The sequence below is a fragment of the Engystomops pustulosus genome, chromosome 8 (assembly GCF_040894005.1).
Source record: "Engystomops pustulosus chromosome 8, aEngPut4.maternal, whole genome shotgun sequence".
Classification (NCBI taxonomy): Eukaryota; Metazoa; Chordata; class Amphibia; order Anura; family Leptodactylidae; genus Engystomops; species Engystomops pustulosus.
In genome coordinates, this window is record NC_092418.1 from 78,643,512 (window position 1) to 78,655,752 (window position 12,241).

The 12,241-nt window shown below is 37.6% G+C and overlaps 1 protein-coding gene across 1 annotated transcript in view; it reads right to left on the bottom strand.

Annotated features, from left to right (window-relative positions):
* LOC140075443 (uncharacterized) overlaps window positions 1-12,241 on the bottom strand; it is a 163,721-nt gene that overhangs the window by 30,306 nt on the left and 121,174 nt on the right. Inside the window, exons 38-44 of the mRNA XM_072121366.1 lie at window positions 11,212-11,347; window positions 9,902-10,154; window positions 9,240-9,323; window positions 8,174-8,267; window positions 5,095-5,222; window positions 3,206-3,287; window positions 2,636-2,741 (exon numbers count right to left, since the gene is read on the bottom strand). Of these exons, the coding sequence (XP_071977467.1) occupies window positions 2,636-2,741; window positions 3,206-3,287; window positions 5,095-5,222; window positions 8,174-8,267; window positions 9,240-9,323; window positions 9,902-10,154; window positions 11,212-11,347 (883 nt within the window). The remainder of the gene's footprint in view (window positions 1-2,635; window positions 2,742-3,205; window positions 3,288-5,094; window positions 5,223-8,173; window positions 8,268-9,239; window positions 9,324-9,901; window positions 10,155-11,211; window positions 11,348-12,241) is intronic.

Below are 12,241 nucleotides of genomic sequence, written 5' to 3' on the forward strand. Positions count from 1 at the left end.
TACAATGCAAGCATTGTGTCTCACCGCACCATTAGTGGAGCACCTGTGCCACAAATTGTGGAACGTGTCCTATTCCTGCCACGATTGGTGTTGCAGCCTCTTATTCCTTATGGACATTCTCAGGGTGAACACATCCCTTACCACCCATAATGCACACATGGTTGTGTGCAAGTAGCCTAAAAGAGATATATCTAAAATATTAAACTGTCTAGAGGTAATAATAAAAAGTGCTATATAATAAGAATATAGAACAATGCAATGTCCCAGAGCCAAGATCTCTACCCTTCCGAAAATGTGACCTATTCCTGGACCAAAAGACTCTGAAGAGGCTCAAAACCTTATAATAGATCCTGCATTTGTTATTTGTGTCACAGGGTGAAAATTGCATTTAAATCCAAATGTCTTGGCCAAACCTGTGAACCAGAGTTCTAAAGCTGGAAAGTGGCAGGGTGAAAAATCCCCTTTATTGGACTTTATATTATTATTTTTTATAGGAAGCCTAAGTCCAACCTCGAAAATAGGATTTGATTCCCTTTCAAATCACTAAAGCTGCAGCAGACTTTTATCTGCCCATTTTAATCCCCCCTTTTTCAAGTGTCAAAAGCTCTTCTACTAGGAGGGATTTTTGATGCATTGTACTTCAGAGTAGTTTATCTCCATTCATTGTGGCACAGTCTGTCGTTTATTCCCAAAGGGAAAGTAAAAGGAACAGAGTGCACAGCGGCAAGGACAATGAATTGTACTGTATAAGTGGCAATCACTGAGAGGCTAAAAGACCGGCCCCATAGTTCAAGCCATAAAGCAGAACCTTTGGAATAAAGGTTCTGTACCACATACACAATATGTAGTAATCTTAGGGTCGGTGCTTGTAAGCTGGACACATTTTAATGATACAATGATCATTAGGCCCCTTTCAAACACTTATTTTTTATGGCAATATGGTCATCCATTTGAATGGCCCTATTGCCCATTGTACCATGCCAAAACTGCTCCGCCGTGTTGTCAAAGATAGTTACAACCGTCTGGCTTCCAATGGATAGGGAAGGGGTGAGGAGCACTAACTCCTCCTGCACCTGGACATACACTGCACCCAGGTACGCCCTGGATCCAAGGGGCCTAACTGTGATTGTCCTCAACAGTTTGCAAATTTGTTGGCAATATTTTGTTGGTGGATCGGTACCATATTTACTTTTGGCATGATCCTTTTCCAGTTTTTTAAAGCACACCTCATATTTCAATAAAATTTGCCTAAATCATTAGTCCAATGTGTGTACATGATGAATAACGCTTCTTCTTTGTATTATGCTAATAATCCTAATTTAGAAACCCTGTGGACTCTTTAATTTTGCAGTCCAGTCTGTGTTGTTAGGTCCCATCGACATTGATGCATAAGAGTAGTAGTAATTTGAAAATAAAGTAAAGTAAAATAAAATATTAATAAATAAAGTAATATAAAGTAAAGTAGTAGTAGTAATGAGGGATAAGAGTAGCAATATAGAACAGTGTAGCTCTAAAGGTAAATGGCTTTGATGGCCCCTCAGGGGCCTCTTGCGGCTGACTAAGTCACCCATATAATAATCTACTACTGGGGATAGGCTATAAGTACAATGCTCCGGGACAGCATAATACTGGCAGCACAAGAGATGTACGAGTCCTCCACCTACCTTTTACATATGGTATCTCAATAATAGTTTATCCTTATTGTATACATTCCATACATTTTAATGTGGTTCATAAAAATATGTACAATCTTAAAAGCTTTGCCTACAACGACCAATGAAATATGAAGCAAAGCCTCTGTATTATATGTGTGATGGTGACTGGTAATTTTAGCACAGCAGTGGCACAAGTGCAGGAGTAGTTAGGAAACTGACTCAAGGGAATCTCCCTGGCGATCTGGAGGAGAAACTAAAAGCCATAATCATGATGGATGGTGGTATAATTAAGCTGTAATGTCAGTGGGATTGAATGCAGGACCTGCATAATGGCTTCTCACTGCAAGATAAATGCAGGCCTAAATCTAACGTGTTTATGGAAAATAAGCTGTGTCTAGAGATCATCAAAATGCTTTATTTTCTCAGCGAAAAAAAAATCACAAGTCTTCCAAAAATCACATCTCCCACTGCTATGGTTTGCAATGGATAAACTTTTATCAAATATTTATCGGTTGCTGCCCAGTGCTCATGGGAGGTTTCCCCATTTAATTAGATGTCAATGTTTCAGAGGGGAAATTGAGCCTTTTAGTGCCTTTTTTGAGCCTTTTAGATTTAGTGGTAAAATGCATATTTAGACCCTAATTGAGAGACATAAAGAAAATAAAACACATATTCAACTCCTTTAAGCTCCACAGGAGTTGGGGCCTATTTGCCTTGCATGTGAAGTAGGCTACAGCTGTGTGAACAGCGTGCTACTTATTCATATTCAGCCCATGGAGGTACCTTGGTACTTTCGTGTAACTTCAAACACAGGCACAAAGCATCAATTTTACATGAAATGTTGAATACTGAACTTTTATCAACTAGTAGTCTCCGCCAAGAATTTTGATATGTTTAGCTTAGGAGGCCAAAATAAAACGGATCCTGTTTTCTAATATAACATACATTAACTTGACTTTATTTGATATTGTTTTACTCACTGTATTGTGAAGACTCTGTGCTTGGCAGATTGGTCCTTAGTAAAAAGTTGCTGAAGCTGTTGAGGAAAGCTGGCAGACTGTGAGGACCCTCGTTGTTATACCACACCTGGGTATAAAGACAAACAGTCATGAGTGTGAAAAGCTGGAAAAGCTAAAAATTTATTAGTACAGCTGTTATAAGGAAAAACAATCTTAAAGGGGTTGTCAACATGACTTGACCATATGTAATGGGAGGTTACCAACACAAACCATGGTCGCTTGTGGCGCTGTTTTTCAAAGAAAGCAGCCATCTTTTTTAACTTCTTGACAATCCCATTCATTTTCACTATTGTTACATTAGTAATAAACGCATATTGTCACCTGTACAACTGATAAGGGCGGTAAGGCCCTAGAAAAAAAAAACATCTCTAACAAACAATTGTATTTTGGCAAATTAAAATGTACCAGTAAATTAATTACAACATATTATAATATATTCCATTTTATTCCATTATTTCTTTATTATGTTAGAATTAAAGATTTATACAATAATGTACAATGCATCTTCTTGTCTAGAATTTCTCTAATTACCTTATTCAGAGTCAGGTTTGCAGGCAGTGCTATCAAACTGTTAATCTGAGACGTAGGAAGGCCGAAACTCCATCCTCCATACCTACAAACAAACATACTCAATCACACTCCCAAACTTTCAGGTACGATTACAGATATCTCCCATTGCCCATAACCATGGAGGACAGAAGATATGCTTGTGTCACTGGCATATGAGATATGAGGTCTAAGCATGCTCTGATGGCAGGAGAAAATACTGCCAGAGCCACAGGCACAGGCAGGAGCAGGACCTGCTCTAAAATTTTCAGCCCAGGCAGTCGGCTCATACCTAGGGGCATCGAAATTAAGACGGTGGGTGTGGGGTCATAGAAATATATGGGGATGTGTGCTAGCCATTGAAACAACATTATTCGTGTGCATGAGCCCTTTCTCCATTAGGTTCTCCTATGAGAAAGCTGGGCTGCAGTAAGTCACATATTTGCAATATGGCATTTTATGGAAACCAATTTCCATAAACCAGAGCAAGATACAATTTCTGTAAACTCAGTCCTAAAGTAAGCCCCATCAGGGTGCTAAGCAGTAGGTCCAGGACAGGTCTTTAATTCCTTGACTTTTCCTGTGAAAGGATTGTATTTATGGAAAGCGATTGCTGTGACATTAAGGAAACAGCATGGACTCTGGAAAATGTATTTTATCTGCATGGATACAACTTTGGTTTCTCCATGTCACAGGAAGCAAAAGGGAAGACATCACCTGTTCTGTGTTTAAAAGATTCCCCATATATGAACATGTTGTATGCCCATGAATGGGACATGGGGTAGAAAAGCCTAAAAGGGTTTCCAGGATTTAAAAAAAACACCTGACCACATGTTGTGTTGCTTCTAAGTTGTGTTGCTGACCCAAGTTTAGAAGTTTTCTGCTATGCACAGGATTACGGAAAAAAGGTGCTTGGCGTGGTTCTGACTGCTGGGACCACCAACCAATACAACGGGACCCCCTTGATCTGAACATGGAACATTTTAGCACAAATGGGTGGAGCAGTAGGACAAACATGCCCTTCCACTCCATCCACTTACTATATGAGTGCGGGAGTTAGTAGAGCACAGCAACAGTTGAATAAAGAATAGAATGGAGTCACAGGGTGCATGTTCCTCCAGCCGCTCCACAGATTCCAATTCAGGTTGAGAGGGTCCGTTTCTCATGTTATCATTTTGTGGATAGGGGATAGCATCCAAACTTGGATAACCCCTTTAAATTAACTAATGCATAATACCAGAAATAAAGTTGTGGCACAGATTCCACTAGAGAACAAACAGGTTTTTCTAATTCCCATTAAAGGGGGTTGCTCGAGCTACACCTGGTTCTTTTACTTTTCGTGTATCCAGGTTTTAAACACATTTGTGGCAACGATGGACCAGCTATTATACATGCTCTCTGGGAATGAAGTGGGATGTGAATACACTTAACATTGAGGGCACACCTGCTGTTAATGCACATGTTTGTCTGAGCATGGTATGTCTCCAAGGAGATATGAAATAGCTCGGCTAAAGATGTCAACTCAGAGATGAGATTACACCAATTGGTTTCTTGTTTTCCTCCTATGCGGACATTTAAACATTGGTAGAAATAAAATGGTAAAAACATGCATTTTTGTATTTTTCTCCAGCAGCAAATTTATAAATATCTCCACATATCTGATACATCTGGATGTTCTGCCATTCCATGTTACAATAGATTTAACTATTTACATAACAAAAATAGAGAAAACCTGTGCTTATTATCTTTATTTCCATAGAGATATAGATCGAGCTATTATGTTTCATCTCTAAACTGTAAAGAGTGAAAGAGAAAATATCTTCAATATGAAAGAAGAAAACGGTCTTAGACCAAACAATGGAGGATAAACTTACCGCTTCTGGGCAAACTGTAAGGCTGTTGTGATGAGATAGCCCTCCAAGCTGCTCCCAGTGAGATTGTACATCATCTGTTTTGAGTAAGTCATCCGATGGGGAGGAGCAACATCAGCGGAATTACATACCTGGATGATACAACATAACAGACTTACCGTAGTACAAATGTTTACTTTTATATACAATTACTTGTATATTAGTTCTTAGTGAAATTACTGGTAGGGGAATGGGCAAAATTGTGAAAATACAAAGTGAGAAAAGGGGCTTTCTTTGTAGGTGTGTTTCTGTGTGTAGGTGAACACCTGTGAACATGTGCTCCTGTGAACATGTGCTTCTTCTTTTCTGACACATCAATTTTATAAAATACAGGGGGTACGGAAAGTATTCAGACCCCTTTAAATTTTTCACTCTTTGTTTCATTGCAGCCATTTTTTTTTCTCATCAATGTACACTCTGTTCCCAATCTTAACAGACACAAAGAGAAATGCAGATATTCTTGCTAATTTATTAAATAAGAAAAACTGAAATTTCATATGGTCAAAAGTATTCAGACCATTTGCTGTAACACTCATATTTAACTCTTATGCTGTCAATTTACTTCTGATCCTGTATAATCAAACTGATTGGACATGATTAGGAAATGCACACACCTGTCTATATAAGAACTAACATCTCAAAGTGCATGTCAGAGCCCATGAGAATCATGAGGTTTAAGGAACTGCCCAAGGAGTTCAGAGACAGAATTGTGGCAAGTCACAGATCTGGCCAAGGTTACAAAAGAATTTCTGCAGAACTCAAGGTTCCTAAGAGCACAGTGACCTTCATAATTTTAAATGGCAGAAGTTTGGGATGACCACAACTCCTTCTCAGCCTGGCTGTCTAGCTAAACCAAGCAATTGTAGGAGAAGAGCCTTGGTGAGAGAGGTATAGAAGACCCACAACCACAAAATCACTGTGGCTGAGCTCCAGAGAAAGAGAGAAAGTTCCACAAAGTCAACTATGGCTGCAGCCCACCATCAGTTGGAGGTTTATGGCAGATTATACTAACAGACCTCCTTAGTGCAAGATATAGTGCTGCATACAGTTTGCAAAAAACACATGAAGAAGTCCCAGACCAACAAGATTCTCTGGTCTGATGAGTCAAATAACTTTTTGGTGTCAATTCTAAGTGGTATGTGTGGAGAAAACCAGGCACTGCTCATTACATGCCAAATATAATCTCAACAGTTAAACATGGTGGTGACATCATGCTAAGTGGTGTTTTTCTGTCGCAGGAACAGATTGACTGGTTGCAATTGAAGGAGAGATGCATTTGGCCAAGTACAAAGATATCCTGGATGAAATCCTCTTCTAGAAGTGCTCCAAACCTCATTTTAAGCTGTCTTTGTCAGGGGGTTACGGTGTATTTTACAAGGAATATGCAGTCATATTCTAGCTTCATCTAGTTCTATTTGTACCCAGACAGGGCATTATAGCTGTTATCATGTCTGCTATCTTAAAGAGAGCCTTACATGGATTAGAAACCCAATAAAGACGTTCTACAGTGATCAAAACAATTCTTTAAGTAGCATTGTGCTAGAGTAAAGGCACATAATTTGCAGCAATAATATGCTCAGTTAGAGCTGTAATTTTATGTCACGAGTAATAACTAACTCCACATTGTATATAAACTAAGTAAACAGCAAAAAAAATGTTCTTGCTCTGAATGTTGCTAATTGCTCTATTTACAGCGAACATGACAAAAGAAGCAGTCATTCCGAGCTGTGCTAACAATGAAACAATACACCGAGCCACAGTGCATCTCTCCGTAACTATCCATAACTTTGTATCCAGGTGATTTTGTGATGGTGAAATTCTAAATGTCATCGTTTCTTTCCAAATTTCACTTGTACATTGCTTAGGCTTCATTTCATAGGAACCTTCTTAAAACACAGAGGAAAGCTTCATGATGGAGTGGCCTGGATAATGGTAGTATTGCTAGAATAGTGTACTCTAGATACTGGCAAAGGGCATATTTAAATATTACAAAACCCATCACTTCTCTGATTGTCCTACAAAATGGTCAGTTCTGCCAGGGAAAGGAAATGCAGATGCCAAAAAGTTTTAAAAAATATGAAAAAAATAAAAAATATTAAAAATTCTAATCACCCCCTTTTCCCTAGAACACAAAAAAAATTATTTAAAAAAATCAGTAACATGTGTGTCTGCATCACAAAAATCTCAGATCTATTAAAATATAAATCTAATTATTACCAGCAGTAAACGCCGTAACTGGAGACTTAAATACTTAAATATTAAAGGACATCTACCATCACTTTACTAAGTTGCTGAGGAACATCATTCTTCAGGACTTCTTATTATAACTCTATATACCACAATAGCATAAATACAGAGTTATAAAAGTTATGCTAATTACCCTGGGGTCCTCAGGCTATGTCACCCAAGTGCCTCAGAGAGCCTTGTGTTTTAGTTTATGCATGTCCCCTTAGCTCTAGCGGACCGCCACCTATCTATGCACTGTGTGTGTATATGGGGGAGAGTTGAAGGGAGCACATAAATTAAATTACGAGGCTCCCTGTGGCACTCGGATGACATAGCCTAAGCGACCCAGTGTAAATTGAATAACTTTTACAACTTTATATTTCTGTGATAGCGGCATATAGAGTTATAATAAAAGAAGTACTGAGGAACGATGAACTTCTTATAAGGCCACATCTACAATTTGGTATCTCTGTGACAGTACTGAGCCACAGAAAATAGGACATCTGTGTATTTTTGCCAAATCCACCACATTTTTAATTTTTTACAGATTGAATGGCACAGAATATTGAATGGTGCCACTAGAAAGTACAATGTATCCAAAAAGCCCTCATACAGTTCTGTACATGGGGATAAGAACTTCCCAATCAATAAGGTTTGGTTTGGGAAGGAAAATCTCTGAGCTTTAAGGGTTTTTTTCAAATTGTTGTATATTATTTTTTTAATGTGTTCCCTATACATCTGTAAAGCTATAGAAGTGGCCATAATAATTCCAGATCTTCATGTCAGGAGCAGAATTTACAAGTCTCATTCCACTTACTGTATATCCAGTCGAGCAGTTGCAGTTGCCATATGCGGGGGTCTGGTTGCCTGTATAGTTCCATGACCCCAAGCTGTTTTCAGCCAAGCATTGCCTACAAGCAGGGAAACAGATGTAACACATCATTCTCTAAGCTGTTACATACAGTATCACTATGACCCTTTAAAAGTGGTAAATTATGTTTTACTATTTCAGCATTTTTTGTTTTCTGTTCTATTAAATAGTCATTTAGATGTGAGTTAAATATTTGGGATGAGAAACAATAACATTGTCAAATATTATTGTCAACATTAGTAAAATAATATGTGTATAAAATCATGTTCTGATTATATAGAGATGAATGTTGTTTACCACTGTAGACAGCACTGCTCTGCAGCCCATTATAGTCTCTTCTGCATGGATGAGAGATCTATCATTTTATAAAAGAGGTTCTTCAGCAGCTGCAAAGCAATGTAATGCACCTCTAAGATGCTGTTGACCGCCTTTAAAAAAAATTGTTTTATCCATGATGAAGAAGAAGCTCATCTCTATCTCCCCAGAAAGAGGTTCTGCATCAGTTGTGTTATGTAATATACAGAGCAATGTACAGGATGCAATCTACATAATGTAAAGAATAGTAAAAGTCCCTTTTGAGCTCCGCTATTTTTATAAAAGTACTTTGTTGTCAAGTCTGTGTTTTTATATAGTCATGGAAATCCTTGGTGACTTCTCATGTTTTGATAATTACGGAAGGAAGGACTTTTTCCTTATTCCTTATTTTTTTCATTTTCGATTTCTTTGCTTTACACATTTTTCCACCCTTCCGTTTTCTCAGTTCCTCCTACTCATTTATTTGATGTCAGTGTATGTTTTCTATGCAGTAGATTTATGTAACCCTCTAAAGCAGTTCTCTCTAGCCTGTGACATTGGACCTTGGCTATTTTCCTTTCCACAATGGACCTTGCAAACTGATTATTTAATAAAGACAGCGGAGGACAATAGTATCATAGTAACATGGTGAGAAAAAGACATCAAGTCCAACCAATACTGGACATCAGTCCATCAAGTACTGTGCTTTTGTGCTTACGAGTTTTGGGTCATGCAGACATTGTCAATGCCAGGAAACGAATTCATTTCATTCATTAGGTCTTCACTTGTGTCATTAGAAATTCTGGAAAATGAATCAAAGTGTAATTATGAGAAAACATGAAAAATTTGCTGTCACAAACAGAGCGGCATATGAAAGCATCGAAGTAAAGGCTGTTCTGATGCTACTTTAAATGCTATAAATCATGGTGCACAGTATTAAGCGCCTGTATTTGCATGTACTATCTCTACACATTTAACTATACAGGCGGTCCCCTACTTAAGAACACTCGACTTACATATGACCCCTAATTACAAACGGACCTCTGGATATTGTTAATTTATTGTACTTTAGTCCTAGGCTACAATAAACAGCTGTAACAGTTATCACAGGTGTCTGTGACAATTGGATTTTAAAAATGTTGGGTTGTCATAAGAACCAGGATTAACAATAAATCTTCATTACAGAGACCAAAAAAGTTCTGGCTGGGATTGCAATGATAAAATATACAGTTCCGACTTACATACAAATTCAACTTAAGAACAAACCTACAGACCCTATCTTGTATGTAACCCGGGGACTGCCTGTAATACTAAATATAAGCCCCTCTACAGGTAACTTGCATGGTGCGTAGCTGTCATACATATATGGAAGTTACTCACTCAAAGGGTACGGCTTGCTCTGTGGTGCCATACATCTCAGGGGTCAATAAGAGCTCTGGATATTCTGCATATCCTATTGACAGTGATCCCAATCCCATGGCAGCGATGACAAATAATACAGGAAGCAGAATTTGAGAAATCAGACCCTTCCAATTCCTCTTGGAGTTGTGGAACCTCTTTATAAACATAGCCATGATCTTCTTGAGCAGGAGCTTGAAACCTTTGACATGTTCCATCTTGGTCAGTGGTTGATCTGTGTAAGTATTAATAGTAGAACAAACAAAGACTTGAATATGAATTTGTGCCTGATGAAGATGCCAATGTAATATTGAAGCCGATAACCCTAGATTCAGTACATTTTAACAAATAAAGTTTAACAATATGCTAGGGAGGTCTTTTTTGGTTATTCCAGGTTTTGGCCTTGTTTAATTTATCTAGAGGTTGATATATCAGGCATGTATGTCTGTTGTTTGTTCTGCACCTTTTTTTTAAAAAAAAAAGTTGCACAAAAGTCATAAATTCCTTTGCAATACCCTTCTAAGCTATTTTCTATGCCTGCTTGGGACTGGAGTTTATTTGCACCAAATTGCATAATTTTAACGCCATTTGTCCTAAATTGTACAATTTTTATACATCCACTCCTTGATATTAAAGATGTATTAGGTGCAAAATATTAACTGAAAACTGAAAAATTCTTGTGTGTCTAACTTTGTTAGGCAAGTGGAAAAGTCGCGAATGTTTGCCCAAATATGCAATTGTGCCATATTAAAATATTAAAAAAAAGAGGAAGTTACTCTGATTTCCTTGGTTTATTTGTATTGGTAATATAAATGAACAGTTGTTTCAAATGAGTAGACACGTGTTTTGAATCGGTATAGGAGAGTATTGTTGGCCAGTATGAGCCGCTATTACAATCTTTCCAGTTGACTTGCCTCTGATAAGGACAGAAGAACTGGGCAATATGCTCATCCTTCCACCTTGCACTTCCCTGATACATATAAGACAGTCCGACAGGTTGGGCTTACTTTGATCATGTACTTATAGTCACCTTTACTGAAACTACTAAATCACCGGAGGGATATAATTGATGTCTGTGGGCAAAAGTAATGTCAAGATAGATCACTAGTGCATAGTCCCACTCACTAGCAGACTCAAAGGTGAGTACATCTCTTTAGTAAATCTCAATATACTGAAGGTCCGGACACACTTTTATCTCTATGTTCATGAAATTTCTGATGTACATGTACATTACATAGCTTCTGAGCTAATTCTGCTTTGTGGTCTATTACAATAGTTTTTCTAAAACATACCATCTCTGTCAAAAAGATTGTATGAGTTTGTAGAGATTTCATCATCTACTATAACATCCTCCTTGTTAGGGATAGGCATTGCTTTTGAAAATTGTTCATCTTCCTCATCTAGTCCATCAGTTAATTTTAGGAATACCTACAAGAAAGAAAACGCAAGTTCATTTTTGGTTATGTCTGTCCTGAGGACTTGTGCTCTTGTGATCTTAGCGTGTTTATCTGTCTTCCAACGTGTTCTGTCTACCCTGGTCCACCACTTGTATGGCATGGCAAACAAATTGTGTCTGCCATGACCTTGGCTTATATCCATCATGTCCATCATATGACATTTATTGAAAATCTTGACCCATTTGAGCTAATACTACTCCCAGAGGTAGCAACCTGATTATTTGTTTATTTGCCTCTAAGTCTTGATTCCAATAAAGGGGTTAAAGGTTGAATTTATGATGATCGCTTTTAGAAATGCCATTTAAATGGGACCAAAACTTTCATAAAATCGGGACCATGATATGGATTTGAAGTAGATTTTATGCAAATTTTCACATGCCTTTAAACTTCAGTTTTTGCTGAAATGAAAAATAGTGATGGAAAGAGGTAAAGAGCATGTAAACATAAAAAACACACTACACATAACACAAATCAAATAAAAAATGCACATAAAAAGCTTGCACATTTGATGCACATTTTAATGCAGATTTTCTGCATGACCCTCCATAATGTGCGCAGATAGCCTTTTACTCTTTTTGCAGTATAATAGAAAGCAATGTGAGCATTTGCCTTGTATTTCTATATGAATGAAAAATTAAACTATTAAGAAAGAATACAATTTGATGCATGTACGGTAGATTTTGGACTACGGTAACATCTTTCTGGAGTACTGTCAAAAATAATATTTTTGTTTCAAATAATACTTTCTAGAAACGGAATACACTGTTTCATTCTCTAGAGACATAATTGAAAGGGCAGTTACCCAGCTGAAGACAATATTAATTTTATTATGTTTGTTTCCAAGCAGTAACTTACAGCACATTAC